Here is a 21497-nt window from a genome sequence, read left to right on the forward strand (position 1 = left end):
TCCTGCTGAAGTCCTGTAGTTAGTAGTTGCTTAGGGTTCATGGAATAGGTTGGAACTACCACCTCTTCTTACCCCCTCCCCCACTTTACCTCACCCTGCATATAGGTGTGTATATAGACAGGTCTAAATTTAGATAGCACTGGGTTAAAGCTAACCTGAATTAATCAAAAATTCTGAATTATGGAATATATTTAAATTATTCATTGAAAATACAGAGACTTAATATTTAAAGAAAAAACCTTTCAAAATAGTCATGTTAATAAGCTTAGATAAACTCATTTCAATAATGCTGTCATTTCCCAAAACATTTTTTGAAGTCTTCTTTTGGAATTGTCTTTAGAGCTACACAAGAATATGTAGTCAAATTGCCTTATTTTGCATCCCCACCCCACTCCCTGCTATTTTAAACCAAAAAAAAGCATGATCAGACACACCTTATTAGCCCCCTTACTCTAAATTTTTAGCCTTCTGGCTTTTTTCATTTTTTAAATTAAGCCCCACCTTAAAAGAGGTTGCCATTATTGAAGATATTTTATTAAAGACAATTCAAGAGTTGGCAAGCCAAGAAGGACAAAAATTCATTTGCTTTATATCTTTATAAAGCTGACTGGAAAATCAGCTGAACTTTTCCTGAATTTATGGCATTGAATCTTTCTCCTGTTTATCATGCACATATCCTTATCCTGAGGGCAGGCTTTCTCTTTCCCTGGGTAGTTCTGACCTAAACCTACAGTCAGACATTCATAAACATCTTCAGTTGCTCCAGGGCTCTGTACTTAAAGGTTTTTGTCTTTAGGCAAAAGTCTTTATTTGAACCTCAGTGATCCTTTTTATCTTAGAAACTTTTAGAAAAAAACTTTTTAAAAAAGTCTTGACTTTTTTAATCTCTATTTTTTGTTGTTGTTATTTTTATTCTGTTAATTGGACACATAATATGGGATAGGTAGAAAGAAATACAGTATCCAAATAAGGGAAGTTAGATGCTATGTTAGAATATAATACTTTGGAAATTTCCCAACCTAATCACTAGCACTTAAACCAGGTCTAAATAAAGGATGCTTGTTTCTCATATCACAAAATCTCAATTGGAAGTGATTCAAGGTCATCTTTTTTTTTTTTAAATTTTTATTTAATAGCCTTTTATTTACAGGATATATACATGGGTAACTTTACAGCATTAACAATTGCCAAACCTCTTGTTCCAATTTTTCACCTCTTACCCCCCCCCACCCCCTCCCCTAGATGGCAGGATGACCAGTAGATGTTAAATATATTAAAATATAAATTAGATACACAATAAGTATACCTGACCAAAACGTTATTTTGCTGTAGAAAAAGAATCAGACTCTGAAATATTGTACAATTAGCTTGTGAAGGAAATCAAAAATGCAGGTGTGCATAAATATAGGGATTGGGAATTCAATGTAATGGTTTTTAGTCATCTCTCAAGGTCATCTCCTTAAGCAGGAATCCTGTGTAGAACATACACTACAAAAACTCCTCCAGACTAGACTTCAAGAAATCTTTCCAGAGACAGCAAAGTCAGAATCTTTTTACTGGTATGAGTCTGGTTTTTGGGACAGGACTACTGAAAAAAGTTTTTACATATATTGAACTAAAATCTGTCTCTCTGGAATGTCTTTCTTTCTGCATTTAGAGACTACCCTGCTTCTCCATGATAAGCCTTCAGATAGCTGAACGAAATTTTCACTTCCCCTCTTCCCACTATTTCTTGATCTAATCTTTATCTCAACTGGTTTTGAGTCCCCTCACTTCTAGTGCCTTCCACTAGAGGCACACCAGTTTCTCAAAAAAAAATCATGCTCTGCCTATGGTCTGACAAGGATAACATATAGCATATAGGATCAATCACCTCCCCTCATTTTGAAAACTAGAATTTGATAGATGCAGTCTTAAATTGGGGGGAATGGAAAGGGAAGCGGATATTAAGAATGGTTCAGTTCTTAGGCCATTTACAAATAATTTAAATGAACTAGAGAAACTAAACTAGTGGTGTTGGCATTCCAACTATAAATGAAAGCAGAAGAAATTTCTATTTCTTGGACATATCTATTTATTGGAAGGATTCTTCTCAGAAAGGCAAATAAAACTGATGAAGTTGATTTATTTTATCCCCAAATGAAACATATATTTCCTGACTGGTTAGTTTACCTTGGTGTGCTCATGGTGAAATTGAAGAAATGGATCACCATAAAGATAATTAGAATCTTTGCACCTACAGCTGGCACTGGATGAAAAATTTGTATGAACCAACTGCAGTCTATATATAATGACTTTAATGCAAAGGCAGACATAGGGAAGGCTGGCAAAAAAATGAAAACAAAAAAAGCTTCAGTATGAAATGATAGAATTGAAAGAAGCATGGTGTCCAGGACTAAAGCATTTAAAGGAGGTACAGCAGATAGAGCTCTGGGACCAGAACCAGGAAGACTTAAATCCAAATCCAGCCTCAGACACTTACTTGCCATGTGACCCTGGGCAATTCACTCAGCCACAGCCTCAGTTTCCCTATCTGTTTTGTTATCATTTCTGACTCTCTTATACCAAATGGGGTTTTCTTGGCAAAGATACTGGAATGGTTTGCGATTTCCTTGTCCAGCTCATTTTATAGATTGAGGAAATAGGTGAACAATAATTGACTTGCCCAGGGTCACACAGCTAATAGATCTGAGGCGAGATTTAAACTCAGATCTTCCTGACTTCTTTTCTTCTGTCCTATCCACTGTACCATTCCGTTGGCTCCAAGGCCAATCAGTAAGTTAGCAACAAGTATAGGATTTTTTAAAAAACAGTTTTAATATATTAGTATAAATAGTACTTATTGGCTAATTAAGTTTCCTAGGAGAACACATTCCTCACTAGAGCTCCCTAATTAAGGTTCATTTAAAAAGCGGGGGAAAAAAAAGGGGGAAATGGGTTCATTACAGAGGAAGCTAATCTTCATTAAAACAGGCTTTCTCAGGACCTTTTAGAAATAGCTATGCAATTTGTTTCTTATATAAATTAAAAAAAATTTTTTTGAACTTAGTCATCAGTAAATATGAATTTCCATATATATATATATGACAACTAGATAGCACAGTAGATAGAACTCTGATCCTGGAGTTAAGAAGAGTCCAAATCCATCCTCAGACACTTACTATTCCTGGGCAAGTCATTTAACCCTGTTTGCCTCAGATTCTCATGTATAAAATGAACTGGAGAAGGAAATAGCAGATCACTCCAATGTCTTTGCCAAGAAAACTCCAATCTTCTGGAAGACTTGGACATGGACTGAACAACCACTATTGAGATTCTTGTCTGCATCCCTCCTTAATTTCCTTTCATGTATTTTACCTATGTACCTTAAAGACTAGATGAAAATATTTAAGACTTTTGTGAAAATATCTTCCTTTTTGGTGTAAAATAGGTATTAAAATTCAAAGCATTGCCTTTATTAATGTCTCTTTGAGGCTAAAAATTAAAGAACAATTTGTTAGATAATTAGTCTCATGATAACTTCAATTCATGAATTTACTCAGTGTTTTTGCCTGTACCTTTGCATTCTTACAAACCTTTCCCATTCAGTCCATCTTGAATGCTCACAAGCCTTCCAAATGAAAATGACAGCTTGCTTGGTTTTATGTAGCCTGAGAGAAGGAGATTAATGATGTAAGCAAAAAGCTGTCATGGAGAAGGGATTTATAAAAATATATATATAACAGTTTCAATCAAAAGACTGAATTTCAGAATCAAATGGAAACGGAATCTGACTAAACAGGAGAAACTTCTTAATGGCCAATCACCAAGCAGAAGTGAGGGAGAGAGAAGAGAGAGAGAAAAAAGCCCTGATCACCAAACGAAACTACTGCTTCAGAAAACAGCCTTCCCTAATAATGATCTTCCAGGTTCAGCAAAAACCTGGGATTTTCAGCTGAGTCAGTCCGGAAACCAGGAAAGACTTGTCCTGTAAGAAGTAACTGGACAGTAGCCTAGTTCCTCACTGCCTTTCCCAAAATGCCTTATTTTCTCAGACTCCTTTTACTCCTTTTTTACCTCATCCTTCTTGTGGAAAGCAGGAATCCCAGGAGGAGAAGCTGGTCTGGACAGCTGGAAATGCCCAGGCTAAGGTAAGGAACCAGAGGAGGGTTCTGAAATTCTTGGGCATATTCTTCAGACTTCCATGTAACATTTGGTTGACCCTCTTGCTTGAAAGTCTTATTTCCTCATTAGACAATGTTTCTTGGAAGTCTATTATATGATGGAATTACATTCGGAATTAATCTGCAAATTCCAAGGAATTTGTCAGATTTGGATTTTCCCCCCTTCCAAAGGTTTGGAATGTTAATTATGCTACTACCCCCTCACAGTGAATTTACACCAAGCAAGCTCCTCTTAGTCTTCCCAGAACAGTGTTCTTTAATCTTAGTGAAGCTGGGGTTTCTAAACTACTGTCAAAAAAAGGGCTAACTTCCTATAGCTCTGTGAAAACAGACTCAAATACAGTATCCCTGGGCAAGCAGCAGGATTCAATTCATTCAATCGTCAAAAGTTTTATTAATCATCTGCCTACTGTGTGTGAGACAGACATAAAGACAAAAAGGGAAACAGTTAAATGATAATTCATTCAATTTGTTATTTTCCCCAGATGAAACTCTTGATTTAAGAGGGAAATTTCTGAAAACTATGTGTGGAGGGCATTGGGGAACAAAAGCTTTAATCCTCAGATTATACTTTAATTTCTCTTCACTAATATTTTATTTTTCTAATTACATGTAAAAATAGTTTTCAGAATTCATTCTTGTAAGATTTGGAATTCCAAATTTTTTCTCCCTTCTCCCCAAGTCAGCAAGCAATGATTATACACATCCAATCAATATACTTTTCTTTCTCAATGTTACTATATGTGAGAATCAATGTAGATAAGTTCCATTATCAAGGAATCATGCATCTTCCAACCCCCTATCATCCTTAATAGATATATGCAGAGGGGAAAGCCCCTTGAAAGCATTCTTTAGTGTGACAATAGGACTTAATCACTTCATGATTTAGAGGAAAAGATAAAATAATACAAATCTACCAAACTGAATTAAGTGGAATATGAGGAACTATAAATATGGTGCTTGTTGGAAAAAGTTCCAAGAAATGTAGGTGAGACATGGAACCTGTATAGGAAATGAGTAACACTATCTGGGTGTTTCTGCTTAATTGTTTTTCCTTATACAAAGGAGGGTTCAAAGATAGGGAAGGATAGTTAAAATGACTGATGAAAAGACAACTGTAATCAGCAAAATAAAATGAAATATATTAACCACCTTCAGATTATGATTTTTGTAAATATAAGTTAAACAATTTAGATTTTTTAAATTGGCATTTAATTTTTTTAATTTAAAAAATAACATATAAATACACAAAACAAAAATATATAATATGACTTTCCACTGGGCATAAATAGACTCAGGATCTGTTAAGTCTGTGAAGATTTCATTTCTAAATATATTCTGAACAAACCAGGGAACAGCTAAGATTGACTGTTAAACATCGATATTGGCTCCATACATAGTAATATAAAAATGTTACTGAATTAAATTTTAATTATTAAATATACAGTGATAGTATCTTTGAAAATAAGTTTGTTATTTCTTTATTTCTTTATTTCTAGAGGGTGATAGCTTATTCAGGGCTTATCTGTTCTTAAATACATAAACAGCAGTTCTTGAGACTTCAATAACAAACATTTAAACATTTTTTAGTCATAACCCTTTAAAGTATATAAAACATACATAATTACTTTCAGTTTTGCAGATGTTTATATTTAAATCATTAAGTTACCGAAATTTGTTTTTAACTATGCAGATTTTATTCCCCCTTTTCCTACACACAAAGAATATGACTCATTTTTTTGAGGAGGTTAGGAACAAGAGGGAAGATATAGATCTGTCACTCCTTCTATGGACAGTTCCTTCGCTTGTGCGATTCAACAACCTTTGTTTGACTTGTAGTCTTAGAGAGTAGTCTGGGATACTGAGAGATAAGCAGAACTTGAATTAATGTGATCCTGAATTCAAGATCTACCATTTCTTCCATTATATCATGATATTCCTTCCTCTTATTGCATACAAAATATCTGTAGTATAGTCTCATGAAGTACACTGCATTCTCTTCGTTCAGAGTTCAAAAGGGTCCCAACAAATCTTAATTTATTGCTACCTAACTTTATTTCCTTCTGCCCCCAAATTCCCCAAGTTATTTCTCCACCATAATGGATAAGCAGAGTTCATATTGGTAAAGGACATCACAAATGTAATAATACCTGAACTAAGTATTGTGGGTCTTGGGAGTTATGGCTACTAATAGCATTCTCTCTTCCTACCACATAAGTCTTCCAGCTCTGGGCTTGACTGTCAGTCCCAACTCCACTGATTGAGAAATCATTCAGCATTTATTAAATGCCTACTTTGTGACAAGTACTGTGCTTCATGTTGGGGATGCAAACTACAATGAAACCATCTGCCTTCCACAAGCTCACAGTCTTAATAGAAAGCGAATAGACACTTTTAAGTATATAAAAAAAAAAAAAATTAAGTAATTGAGAAGGTAGTGCACTAGCCACTGGGGAGGAGACTCAAGAAAGACCCTCATGTAGGTGATAGTATTTGAGCTGAGCTTTGAAAGAAACCATCATTTTAGCCAAGAAAGACTAGTGTGAAAGTCATGGAGATGGAAGATAAAATTGTACATGTGAATAAAAACAGGATCACTTTGGCTGGATTGTGTGTGAACAGGAGTATTGGATGATAAGGCCAGAAAAATAAGTGGATGCAGATTGTAGACATTTAAGTGCCAAGTAGAAGGCTTTGTGTTTGATCCTAGAAGTAATAAGGGACCACTGAAACTTTTTGAAAACTGAGTGATATGGACTTATAGAAATTTATGCTTTAGGAAAATCACTTTGCCAGCTGTTAGGAGGATGGAGTGAAGAAGAAAGAACCTGGGGAAAAGAGACCAATAAGGAGATACTGCAGTAGTTTATGGGAAGGTGATGAGGGCTACTAGGGTGGTGGCCCCATGAATGGAGAGAAGAGCCTGGATAGGACAGATTTATTTACTATATATTGTTTATCAGGGCACTCAAATTCTTGCTGGAAGGACTATTCCTCCACCATAGCATTTGCTTTTTTAAGTTCTTTATAGCTATTTCCAAGGTCCCATTGCATCTTGGAAAATCCCATGCACATTTCTTGCATGTGGTCCAATCCTGTGTCCATTACTATTTTCTTACACAAGTCATTTGCATTTTCTTCATTTTGTATATTGGTTGAATGCAGAGTATCCTCAATAGAGAAGATATGGGGGAGAAATGTAGTCCCATTTACATGCAAATAAGAATTTGCCTGATAAGAAATTTCAAAAGTCAGGAGAATTATAAAAGTAATTTTTGGGATGATAACTATGGACTACTTATAAGACCTTTTGTTAATTAACTCGCAAGTTTGTGGAATTTTTTTTTTCATTCATGACACTCCAGGGTTATGAAATAATAAGAAATATCAGGAGCAATCAGTTAATTTGCCCTTCCCTATCTTTGATCTCTAGCTGTCTTCAGGGTGGATACCTTAACCTGAATCTTCTATTGCCAGATAAAATGTGTTATGGCAAAAATTGTCTCCCAAGCCTTCCTTTGATACAATTTCTGCATCACCCTAGGTTAGTGCATCCACATAAAACTTAATTATAAAGTTTAGATTCTTCCTTTCTCCTTTCTCTTTCCTTGTCTTCTTTCCTTCTTTATGTACCTTTTTCTCTCTTTCCTTTTTTACTCTGATTCCTTTCTTTTTTCTTTTTCATTTTTTCCTTCTTTCCTTTTTAATGACCTTTTTTCCTTCCCTTCTTTCTTTACCTTTATTCCTTTCTTTTTCTTCCTTCCCTTCTTTCTCTTCCTTTCTTTGCTCCCTCCCTTCTTTCCTTATTTTTCTAAAACCTCTCACATTCCCCTGCTCCAGCTCATTGCCAAATTCCTACTTTAGCAAACTTCATGGCAAAACACCCTGTTGCCAAAGTCACTGTCCACATCTGTCCACTTACCAACAACCCTCCTTGAAGAGATAAGATAGTGATGTCAAAATCAATCTGGAGTTGGAGTTAAAAAAGTTCGGTTTGGATTGTTCCTTACTACCTGTATGATTTTAGTACAAGTCAAATAACTTCTTTTGGCCTCATCTGTAAGATGAATGAATTGTACTAGATAGTTTCTGAGGTCCCTGATCTCTTCTGGAATCACATAGAAATTTCTGACCCTAATCTTGAAAACTTTCCATTCATAGGGACCCTGGTCTGGCAGAGTAGAGAGGACATTAATCTTTCCTTTTTTTTTTTTTTTTTTAAATTACAGCCTTTTATTTTCAAAACATATGCATGATAATTTGTCAATATTGATCCTTGCAAAAATTTATGTTCCAAATTTTTCCCTCTCTTCCCCCCATCCCCTCTCCTAGATGTTAAATAATTCAATATATGTTAAACATGTTAAATATATATATATATAGTAAATCCTATATATATTTATTTATACAATTATCATGCTGCACAAGAAAAATTTCAAAAAGAAAAAAATAAGAAAGAAAACAAAATGCAAGCAAACAACAAAAAGAGTGAAAATGCTCTAGTGTGATCCACACTTAGTTCCCACAGTCCTCTCTCTGGGTGTAGATGGCTCTCTTCATCACAGATTATTGGAATGAGGTCATTAGTTTCAAAATAAGCAAGACCTGAGTTCAAATACAACCTGAGATAGCTTCTACCTGTGTGACCCTGAGCAAGTCAATAACACTTCAGTCTCAATTTCCTCATTATGTAGGGAGTCTGGCTGGATCTGTCCTTCCACATCTAAATCTATGGTCTCATGATTCACTAGTCAGCACTACCCTCTCTGACCTCATATACCTCTCTAGCCCAGTTTGTTAACTTCTCTTCACTCAAATCTTATCTTGATCTTTCTTCTTCATCTGGTCCTTTTCCTTACTATGAACATTCTCACCAAACTGTTACAAATACATGGAAGAGAAAAACTTCACTCTTCTCTCTCACAGTCTGGAGGGCATCTGTTTCTGGAAGCTTATCTAAATTAACTGGCCATTCTCTGGCCCACCAACATCTCATCTCCTCTTACTTCATTCAGCCTTTCACTTCCCATTCCCTTTCTTAGAAATTTGTTCATACTGAAAACTTGTTAATCGTTGCCCAGGTGTTTTGCTTTTGTTTTCTTTTTGATTATCTAGTTTGTAATGAGAGACTTATCTTGATTAGTAGATAGATTAATTGCAGGTGAATTTAGCCATTGTATTAGGGACATATTAGAAAAAAGAAAGTATTCAAAACTTTCCCAACAATGAGAAGAATTAGGGGGTGATGGTAAAGGAGACTTCTGTTTTAAATTAAATTTTATTTTTCAAAATGAAATAAAATCCACTTTCTCACCTCTATCCCCATTTGAAAAAGAAAAAGAAAAAACAAAGCTTCTTGTAACAATATGCATAATAAAGCAAAATAAATTCCCAATTGGTCAAATCAGAATAATATATATCTTGTTTTCTACCCCCAAGTCCATTACCTTTCTTTCAGGAGATGGATAACATGTTTCATCATAAGTCCTCTGGAATTATGGTTGGTCATTGTGTTCTTCAACGTTCTTAAGCCTTTCCAAATTGTTTGCTTTTACAATATTGATGCTATAATACAAATATTTCTTCTGGTCTTGCTCAAGTCACTATGAGGAAATCACTGACTTCATACTAGCCTTCTCAAATTTCTCTGAAACTATTCCTTTCATCATTTCTTACTGCACCTTAGTCTTTTGTAAGTAGGTGGAGCATCCAAGATGAGCTGGAGCAAATCACTGACTTCATACTAGCCTTCTCAAATTTCTCTGAAACTATTCCTTTCATTATTTCTTACTGCACCTTAGTCTTTTGTAAGTAGGTGGAGCATCCAAGATGAGCTGGAATCTGGGTATATGTTTTTTTTTATTCTCTAAATCAGTTAAATGACTACTGTACTGTTTGTCATGCTCTCTTCATGGTTGCCCCTAGACTACATCCTTCATAGAAAAAAGAATGTCTTAAAAATTAATGAATTATTTTAATGCAACAGGCACTTCCCAACAGACACTCAAACAACTCCCCTTTTAAGTCCACTTCCTTTTCAGTGAGGGCCAGCATGCATCTCTACTCCCATGATCTCAATGGGTTCACATTGTCCAGTCATCCTAACATCAGAAATTTGCACCTTCTTCAAACCGTATCCCTCCTTCCCCTGAGATCCCAAATAGATTATAATTATAATAGTGTCACTCTCTTTATTATAGTTTCTTTATTGTTAACAAAAAACCAAACAAACAAATTCTTAATCATGTCATCATCTGTTCTCTCAATGTCTTAAAAAACACTCAACTCTCATTCCTTTTTTTTGATATTTATGAGGACTTTTTTCATTTCCTACATCTGTAACTTTCTGAGAAAAACTTATATGAGAAAGATTACAGAATTCTAAAACTTTTTCAACATAAAGCTTTCTTATCTATCTAGATTCTTTATTAACAGAAATCAGATCCACGCTTCCTAGATGCCAACCTCACACCCTTGCACTATTCCTACAACATGACACAAAATTTTTCTGTCCTATAATAGTCAAGGCTTGCTTTTTATTCATCTTTATTCTCTGAGAGCCTCCACAGCTGTGAATCATAACACTTGAAGGAGTTGCAAAGCAGCCTTTACTCTAATGCAGATCTTCCTTGTGGATTGGAAATGAAATAAATTGGAGACAAGAGGGAAGAGAAGTCAGAGATGAGCGATTGCCTCTCAGTCTCCTTGTATCCTCCTCCTCCTCCTCCTCTCATAGCAAGAGATCCATTCTACAGGTCTGAGTTAGACTTCCAGCAGCCACTGGCAGATGACTCCCATATCACAACATATGATTATCCACTATGTTCAAGACAAAAAAAAAAAAAACAAAAAAAAAAACTTTTCAAGCACATCAACCTTGTCCCAAACACACAAAGAGCAAAAACTACCGAGTTTAATATTCTTATGCAGAATCTCTGTGATTTTATCTCACTTGGAACTCGTGATGTTCCTGAAATCAGAGACCATAGTGTCAAGGCTATGCTTTGACTAGTAGCAGGCTGTTGTGTCTTGTGAAAGAATGAACTTGATGTGTCCAGTTTTCTTTTAAATAGCAAAGCTTAAGTTGTTCATGGAACAGGCCATTCAATAGCTATTCCTTAAAAAACAAACAAACAAACAAAAATCTCACAAAGAACCTTTCATTAATGGTCCCAGGATTTAAATCTGAGTTCTCTCCTTTGGACCACAGGAGTTCAAGGACCTCAGTTATTCTAATCCTCGCTTCTAAATTGATGTGGAATTGTGTTCTGTTAAAGAGGGATTTTCTCTTTGAGATACATAGAGGCAGTTAGCCTGCCCGATTTATAATTTAATTTCTATGATCTGTTAAGCTCTCTAGTTGAGCTCTTCATCAGAATTCTTGGCACATTTCTGCCAATGAAGACAATACACAATGTCCAGTTCTTACTTATTTCTGTGTCAGAAGATCTGGGCTTTAGATATCCCTTCTTCCCCTTTAACAGAATTATCCCTTTGAGACCATATTTAGCCAAGAGGCCAGTTAGTTCTGGAAACCCGTGCATATGGTACTATTACTTTAACATTACACACATTTATTTTCAATGGCTTCAAACTGGGGTGCCATTCAAATTAAAAACATTTAATACTTCCTAGTTGTGTGACACTGGGCAAGTCACTTTTGCCTCAGCAAAAAAAGCAAAAAAAAAAAAGAATGGGGGAAATCTGATTCAGAATGATTCTGTAACATAGGTCAACTTTAAAATGTAAGAAGGAATTTTCTGCACTCTGGAATTTCATCTATCTCATATTCTTTTGTACAGTTAATTCCACTTAACTTTTCTGCTTACTAAATCTATTTTGAATGTCTCACCTGGAAAGAAAGCCATCTAGAAAAAAGGAAGCTCCCTTACTCTTTCTCTTCTCTCTGTCTGTCTCTCCCCTTCTCTGTTTCTCTCCCTTCTCAATCTTCAAAAATGAAGTTTTTGTTGGAATCTATATCTCAAATCTACATCTATATCTCTACCCAAAAATAAAAAATGGAAACCAGTTAAGTTAAATTCTTATTGAAAGGGAATTCTACTTTCTGAGCATGAAACAATTATAAATGAGGGCAAAGTAAAAAAAGCTCATTTAGTGCTTGGGAATGAAGGACTGCTTGAGAGAACAAAAAGAGTTCATAACATCATAGAGGTGGCTCGGTGGTGCAGTGGATAGAATGCTAGGCCTTAGGCAGTTACTAGCTGTGTTGCCCTGTGCAACTTTTGTTTAGTTTTCCTCTCCTTTGGAGGGGGAATAATCATATCAACTAAATCCTAATATTGTTTTGAGAATCAAATGAAATTATATCTTTGAATTATTTAGCCTAGTGCCCAACATATAGTAGGTGCTATATAAATGTTTATTCCCTTTCCTTTTTTCTTATTTTTCATAACTAAGGTTTAGGAGTGAGAATCATCTCAGGTCCTCTCCCCCATCTCCTAATCTCAGGCTTTTGACTAAAGCCAAGTCTCAGTAAAAACTCCTTGCTGCTAAAAGACTTTGTGCTCATGGAATCCTTGAAGGACAGGACTATCCCAAAAGATAGGTTGCTGGGAATGTCCCAATGGGATTATAATACTTGCTTATTTATTTTAGAGAGAGGTTGTGAAGACTCTTTGCAAGACTCAAAACGTGTCAGAAATGGGAGCTAATATAATTACAGCCACAAGTGCTGTAGTAGACTGGCATTCAAGGAAATGGAGCATTCTCCAGGTTTGATCCTCAGACCGCAGGAGGTTTTCAAGATTCTTTCGGTGGAATTGGTGAAGTCAAAACAATTTTCATAATAATTCTAAGATATTATTTGACTTTAAAATGCTCTTTCCTTTTCTAACTCATATTTCTGTGAAATTAAATATTATTCATATACTTCAACCAGATCGCAACAGATTGAATACTGAAGCAGATGTGAGAATCCAGTTGTCTTCTATTAAGCCAAACATTAAAGGAATTTGCAAAAATATGTAAAAAATGCTGTTTGCAATGATTTTTTGTTTGTTTGTTTTGGAAAAGATAGTTTTTTTTTGTAAAAAAAAATTGTGTTTATTATTGTTATTTTAAATGATTAAATACATATTATAAAACTTTATCAGCTGTAATTTCTAAGACTATAAATATATTATATAGACCTTAGATACACAAAAGTTTTTTAAGGTCTTCATTTGTACAGATCGAGCCAAAACAAATTGGACCAACCAAAGACCAACGAAGACAAATAAGTTCCTTAGTCAGGCAACCTCCCATTCAAAGTATGATATGGCATAGTTTTGAATCTTCATATGCAAATCAATAACCAACATTAAGTACCCTATTGTATTCAAATTCTTCCAAGGCTAGGTGCTAGAAAAGTTCAAAGTTTGGATATGACATAGTCCCTGGTCTCAAGGAACTTGGGACTCTCTTTGGGACTATTCACATTCAGTCATCATCAAATAGCTAAGATTTATGCAGTGCTTTAAAGTTGGCAAAGAGAGGTCCTCACAGCCACTTTGGAAAGCAGTCAATCCCCATTTGACAATGAAGTTCAAGGGGGCTTGTCCAAATTCACTACCTCTATGTTGTCTGTAAAAGCTTCTTAAACTCTGGGCCACAGTCCCGTGTGGGGTCCCATAACTGAATGTAGGGGTTGCCAAAAATTTGGCAGCAGTAAAATTATCAGATATTCCCCCAAGATTTAATTCTTTATGTAAAAATAAATAAACAATCCATCTCATTAATATGCAAATTTGCTTTCATCTTTAACAAATGGTAAAATTATACGTATACCAAAGAATTGTTTCAAAATAAATTTTCTTATGATTTATTATCAATAAATGTTTAATTTGTACATCTATTTTTTTAAGCCTATGTACCAGGGTTGAGTAAAAATTCTCTGGTTAAAAGTGGGTGGAAAAAGGTTAAGAAACTCTGCTGTACGTACTTCTCAGCCTTGTATTGGAACAATCTTATCTTTCCAGAAAACAATCTCTTTTAGCAATAAAGAAACTTAGTATGATTCAGCTTCAGTCCAAGATTTGAGACTGGGGGTTAGAAAGGAAAGGACCTGAGATGATTTCTTACCTTTAACCCCCAAATAGGGGAGATATAAAAGGAGAAAAAAGTCAAGAAAGGCAAGGTGCACTACAGCATTGTTTGTATCTGATTAGAATTAAGAAATACATTCATTTCATTTGAGCTTCATTACAACCCAGCAAGCCAGCTGCAGTTATTATTATCCCCATTTTATAGATGAGGAAATTGACTTCCAATCAGAGTTTGATTAGTATCTGAGACCTTCATTGTTTCTAAGTCTAGTGATCTCTTCCACTATACTGGATTGCAAAATAACCACTATTTGTCAGCAGTAACAACAGTAGCTAGAGTTTGTATGGATATGTTTAGGAAAACACTTCTCTCACAACAAATCTCTAGTGTATGTGTGAGTGTATACATACATTTATATATGTGTATATATGCAAATATATAAAGTATATATATAACTATAAATCTATAGTGTGTATAAATATAAATATATGTATGTGTATGTATGTGTATATATATACGTATACACACACACACACACAAAGTGTTTTTATTAGCTCTATAGGGAGGATATGCATGATGCTTTGATCTACCACTTAGAACAAAATGACATCATGTCTTAGAAGAGTAAAACAGAGAACTAGAAAATATTTTTCTATTATAACCTTTCATTGAATTTAATTTAAAAATAAAATTGATGCCTTTTATTTTTATATCTCATTCATTTGTAGATATACCCCATCTCCTCTCCTCCCAAAAATTGAATCCTCTTCTCTCCCTTCCCCCCCCCCCCAGGCAATTGGGGTTAAGTGACTTGCCCAGGGTCACACAGCTAGAAAGTGTTCCGTGTCTGAGACAAATTTGAACTTAGGTCCTCCTGACTTCAAGCTGGTGCTCTATCCACTGAGCCAACTAGCTGCCCGTTGAATCCTCTTTTGTAAAAAAAAGAAAAGCAACTTAAGCAAAAAAAAAAAAAAACAACAACATGTTATAATGACTGCATCTGATAGTATGTGTTACCGTCTACTCTCATAGTCTCCCATCTCTCTGATTAGAGGTAGGATATATGTTTGTTTCGTGATCTGTTCTCTAGGATCATTACTAGCTATGTGTTCTCTCTCTCCCTCCCTCCCTCTCTCTCTTTCTCTGTCTCTCTCTGTCTCTCTGTCTCTCTCTGTCTCTCTGTCTGTCTCTGTCTTTCTCTGTCTCTGCCTCTCTCTGTCTCTCTGTCTCTCTCTCTCTCTCTATCTCTATCTCTCTCTCTGCCTCTCTCTCTGCCTCTCTCTCTCCCTCTCTCTGTCTCTCTCTCTCTGCCTCTCTCTCTCTGCCTCTCTCTCTCTGCCTCTCTCTCTCTCCCTCCCTCTCCCTCCCTCTCCTTCTCCCTCTCCCTCTCCCTCTCCCTCTCCCTCTCCCTCTCCCTTTCCCTCTTCCTCTCCCTCTCCTTCTCTCTCTCTTTTGACTTATCCAGTGTCACATAGCTGGTAAATGTCTGAGCTTGGATCTGAACTCAGGTGGTCCTCAGTTCAGGTCCAGTGCTCCATTCACTGAGACACCTCCCTAGTCCTTCCTCTCCTTCCCTCCATCTTCAGCTCCCTACTCCTGACTTTTAAATGTAAGCCTCTTTTGAGTAATCAAATTTCACTTACATTTCAACCATAACTTTTTGAGCAGTGGTAGAAAGTTCAACCAAGATTATGGACAGGTAGTTCAGATGAGTCATACTGGCAACTTTACCCCTCCCAGTCTCCACTGATACTTCTAAACAGATATGATAGGAAAAAAATTATCCATATCATGATAGAAAAATTTTTTTCTAAAGGACAATGCTACAGTATATACTTTTTCACTATCTGATTCCGTTTGTTTGTGCTATGGAATAGTGTCCAATGGAAGAGGTTTTATTTTGTGTCTTTGCAGTCACTTATATAAGAAGACTCATGACATAACTAAATTACAAAAAGGAAAAACCGAACAACTTCTGAGAGTAGATGAGCATGATTTCACCATGAGGCCAGCCTTTGGAGGTATGACATTTTTACTCCCTTTATTATCTGCGCATTGTGTCATTAGTTTTGCAGAATCTTTCCCTCTGTTCTTTTCTGTGCAGCCAACTCTCTGCATAATAGTAACTCTGACATTTATATGGAGCTTTTAAAGTTTATAAAGCACTTGACAGGCATTATCTTATTGAGCCTGACAACAGCCCTTTGAGGTAGGTGCTGTTATTATTATCCACTTTTCTAGGAAGGAAACAGCCTAAGAGAGGTAATAATGCCTTGTTAGAAAAGGTTTGCATGTAGTCAGGGGATGGGGTGGAAAATAACAAGTTCTTCTCAAACTTAGAGAATCTTAGGCCTTAATCTTTTTCAATAGAATATAAGTTCCCAAAAAGTCAAACGCCATTTCTTTTCTTTTCTTTTTCTTTTTTCTTTTCTTTTTTTTTTTTTTTTTTTGGTCCTTGTATCCCCAGGGAATAACACTGTACTTTGCACATAGTGGGAACTTATTAAAGACTTGTCATATTCAATTGCATTGAAGGACAAGTTGTATGTGCCTTTCATCTCTCTGAGAATGAGGCTTTAATTAACATTTGTGTTTTGGAGCCTGCTCATAAAGGAGCTGGGAGAACCAACTACTAAATTTTCATTGTAAACATTTGTACTATACTACAGTATAAGAGCTTGATTTTCATTTTGTTGCTTTTCTGTAATTAAGGAAGTGATGAGGAAAAATATTTAATAATGTAGATTAAACTTAAAAGTGGATCTTTTTATGTAGGTCTGTTTATTAAACATTTATTAGCACACACCTAAGATGTATAGAAGTGGGGCAAGTCAGCAACTCAATATATATGGTATTTGCATCTCATATAATAATTATGGAGTTGGGACAGAGCTCAGGACCTCCTGAACTGGTTTATAAACTTCTAATCCATTATATTTATTGTAAGATTGGGCCTGGTGGTCTTGAGATCACTGTAACAGTTTCCTCTTAATAAAAGATGTAATTTATGTGAATGGAAATTATTGATATTATTAGGCCAAATTAAAAAAAAAAAAGATTAGGTTTGATAGTTTTGAGGCAGTCTCCTAATAAGGGAGACTAAGAGCTAATAGAATTTGCTCATGGAAAAATAGCTGACAATAAAATTTTTGAAGGTTAGTACAACTATGTCCCCACAAGTAATATTTTGTCTACTGCCAGCTTGTCTTTCTCCCTGATAACAACCTCCCAAAATAATATTTTGCCCTGACTCCTGACACTCATTTTGGCCAGCTTCAAGAGGCCATCCAGATGCATAGAACCTCACTCTCAGAAGAGCACTTTGGAGCCCCCTCCCTTCCCATTAGATTTTCCCTTCCCCTTCAGCAGGAGCACACTTTCTTGAATGGAGCATCCCCTTTCTGCTGAATGAAGCCATGTCCCCGTGTTTTCCAACACAGTGCTGCCCTTATGTGAGTTATACTCTTGTTAATGTATTTGCCTGAATTGTTTGTCAAGTACCCTTTCTCTCTCTCTTTTTTCCCCTCTTCCCCATTGCTTACACTGAAGCTTTGCATTGAACTGACTCCCATTGTTTTACATGCTACTCCCAGCATCCAAATTCTTTAAAGGGTTGTTTTCCCCAGAAGTATTCCTCTGACCCAAGAGCCTTTCTTTAGATATAAACTGGGTACCCAGATAAGGAGTTAATTTATTGACCGTCATATCTAGAATGGAGGAATATGTGACACGTGAATCCAATTGTAGAAAACAAGAGTCAGCAGGAGAACCCTATATACTGCCATATATGACTATATTAAGTCAATTAAAATGATTTTAGATGCTGCACAGACAGATATCAGCACTTCAAATATATATCAATCTCATGGAGTGGCTTATAAATATGTCATTTTTTTCAAATTTTTCTTATTATAAACCTAACAAATAGCTAATTTTCTAAACTAAACCTTTTCATATAAAAATAAAAAAAGAAGAAAAGAAGATATTTGAAACTGAATCTCTATTATGTACTCTTTGGTTTTTCAAAAAATATAAACTGAAATGAACATGATACCAAACTTGATCTGCTTCTCTGGGTCCCTTTCTGAATTTTCTTCTGCTTTTTTGGTATATTTTAAACATTTTATTGATATTTTTAAAAAATCTTAATGCATGACCCCTAACTATGCCCCATAGTTATGCCCAACAAAAAACAAAGACTCTCCCTTATATTATCTAACATAACAAATTCATATAGCAAGTACTGTTTTGGGCTTTTTTTTTTTGTATCCCTAGTGCTTTCCAGGGTGCCTAGCACTTAGTAGATGTGTTTAAAATCCTTATTGACCTCACATGTTAACTTACTCTAAAAGACTGATAATGCAGCATGCTTCCCACTTCTTCGCCCAAAGATGATGGATTATAAAGGCATATTGGGTTCAAATGTTTTATTGCTGATGCTTATTAGTTGTGTGATCTTGGACCTGTGTAACTTTTATGTTTTTTTTTTAAGGGATCTCTAAATGTTTGATACTAGTTGGAATTTTCTTTTCTCTTCTTTTTTAAAAAATTTATTCCAGTTTTAGTTTCTATGGAACCTGGCTCTATCTTCTGTTGAGTTTGGCGGAGGTGGTCTTGCCCTGTGTTGCCCTAGTTTCTGGGGTTAGGACCTTTGGGATCTTTGAGATTCAGACTGATGATGGATCTTTCATATGGCAGTTACACATGTAAAGTTTATTACACATGGAGTGGCACATTAGATAGAGTGCTGGGCTTGGAGTCAAGAAGACCCAAGTTCAAATTTCCCTCAGATACTTATTAGCTTGTAAGACCCTGTGCAAGTCACTTAATTCTGCTTGCCTTACTTGAGCTGGAAAAAGAAATGACAAACTATTCCAGTATCTTTGCCAAGAAAAACCCAAATGGAGCCATAAAAAGTCAGACAGACATGACTGAACAATAGCAAAAAAGGATGATAAAATATCAAAGACAAGCCAAATTAACCTTTGGAACTAGAATATTTTTTTTTAAAGGAGAATATTCTTAGATCCTAAGAAGGGTTGATTTAACCCTTCTAACCTTATTATTTAGAAGAAGAGATTAAAATAGAGAGATTAAGTGACTTGTTCAAAGTCACAAAAGTAGTAAATGGTAAAGCCAGGGTTTCAATCTAAGATCAATGACCTTATTCATAATGATAATAATAATAGCTAACATTTATACAATACTTTAAGGTTTGCAGAATTTTATCTTTTTTTTTTTGCAATTTTTTAAACAATATTTTTACAAATATCTTATTTGGTCTTCACAACAACTCTGGAAGGTTGGTGGTATTATTATCCCCACTCTAAAAATGAGGAAACTAAGGAATACAACAGTTAAATGACTTGCCTAGTATCATATCCTTTGTAAATCGATGAGACCAGATATAAACTAAATGACTCCTACTTTAGTGTACTATCCACATAACTGATTCTAATTCAATAATCTAAGATTATTTGGCAATATTAATATGTACAGATTATGTAAACATTTCCATTTGTTTCCTCTTCCTCAGGCACCTATCAGAGCATTTCAGCTGAGTCTTTGAATAAGCTGCTTTGGTTAATACTTAAAATAGCTCTATCTCCTTTAGGAGGAAGTTAAATTTTCAAATGCTTGGTATTCAGGCCTGTTTTGGTTGGGCATTATTAGTTATCGGCCCTCACAGACTTCAGGGTAGAAGGTAAGATCTGAGTCCTTTTTTCCATAGCCTGATCATATCACTTCATGCCCATTCTATGGCTTTTGTTCATGCAATTTCCTAGTCACTTAAGGTTGGGTCTTCTACTTTCTCCTCCTTTTCTAATCAGTCAGTAAGTATTTATTAAGTATCTACTAAGTTCCAAGCACTGTTCTAATGCTGGGGATACAAAGAAAGGCAGAAGATAGCATTTTGCCATGTTTCATTGTAATTGTTGGAACCATGGATCAATCTATCCCTAAATTATAGCTGTTTGTGACACTGGATTTGGCTTTCAAATACTGGGTGACTCTGGGCAAGCCAGAGCTTGACCCTGTTTGCCTCAGTTCGCCTCAGTTCCTCATCTATAGGATGAGCTAGAGAAGGAAATGGCAAACTACTCTAATATCTGTACCGAGAAAACTTCAAAACTTCAAAATAAGGTCACAGAGAATGTGACAGGACTGAAATGACTCAATGACAACAACAAATGATAGATCTTTTCTGGAAAAACTATAGTATTAATATAAGCTGCTTCTAGCCAACAGAGGGATACCACTGACAACACCCCAAGCTCGGATCACTTGTAGGGTCAATAGATTATCCAAATTGCAGGCAGGGAGAGGTTGCAGAAGTATCCTTGGAACTGTCTCTATTGGGAACAGGAATAGTTAGAAACTACTGGTCGGAGCAGAGATTCCCAGGAGTTTACCTTGAGAGTGGAGATAGAGATGGAAGGGGCAATGATTAGAAATTACTATTCAGAACAAGGGTTCCCCAGAGGTTATCAGTGTCTCCTAATATCTCTTTTTTGGGGCCAACCTTGAATATTATAATTTTCATTATAAATTTGAATATTTTGTTGTTGTTCTTTCCATTTATATTGTTATAGTTATTGTGTATATTGTTTTCTTGATTCTACTTACTACATTCTGCATCAGTTCACGGAGAGCTTTCCATGGTTCTCTGTACTTCATAATGCTCCATTACATCAGTGTACCTTAGTTTATTTAGCCATTTGCCAATCAATAGGCATTTGCCTTGTTTTCAGTCTTTGCTACCACAAAATATGCTACCATAAATATCCTGTGGGTTAGATAAATTCTTAAAATTCTTTCCAGTTCTGTTTATGAGCCATAATCCCCATTTTAGACACACTTCAGGATTGTTTTTGTGACATCTTTTCCCCTTCCAGGCTGCCCTTGATGCTCATTTTAAGTGGACTTGATCCATGTGAAAATATTGGGGTGGGGTACAATGAAATCTCATACTCCACTATTACCCCCTGAGATATTTTGAGCCATGGATCCATTTAGGAATGTTTATTCCTAGATGAAAGAAAAGAGATTTAGGATCCAGATTTGTTCAAGTCCCAGCTCAGCATTTACTAGCTATAAGACTTTGGAGGTTGGCCCCTTAATCTTTTTTAGCCTTAATTTTTCTCCTGTAAAGTTGAAATTATGTGTTTATATATGTAGATACATGAATATATATTCATATAAATATGCATAATCAAGCAAAACAAATTCCTGCATTGGCTATGTCCAAATAGTTATGTGTCATTCTATATGCTAAAGCTATCACTCTCT

At 35.6% G+C, this 21497-nt stretch overlaps 1 protein-coding gene across 4 annotated transcripts in view; it reads left to right on the top strand.

Moving 5' to 3' along the window:
* The first annotated feature begins 3206 nt into the window (after positions 1–3206).
* GABRR2 (gamma-aminobutyric acid type A receptor subunit rho2) overlaps positions 3207–21497 on the top strand; it is a 56625-nt gene continuing 38334 nt past the window's right edge. For 3 of the 4 annotated variants that reach the window (XM_031964530.1, XM_003769279.3, XM_031964531.1), the window contains exons 1-2: positions 3207–4130; positions 16122–16228. In XM_031964530.1, coding sequence (XP_031820390.1) covers positions 4018–4130; positions 16122–16228 — 220 coding nt within the window. In that variant the 5' untranslated portion in view covers positions 3207–4017. Of the gene's footprint in view, positions 4131–16121; positions 16229–17485; positions 17660–21497 lie in introns of those variants that run through there. The other variant, XM_031964532.1, reaches the window with a different exon arrangement.

This window comes from Sarcophilus harrisii, chromosome 4 (assembly GCF_902635505.1).
Source record: "Sarcophilus harrisii chromosome 4, mSarHar1.11, whole genome shotgun sequence".
Taxonomy (NCBI): Eukaryota; Metazoa; Chordata; class Mammalia; order Dasyuromorphia; family Dasyuridae; genus Sarcophilus; species Sarcophilus harrisii.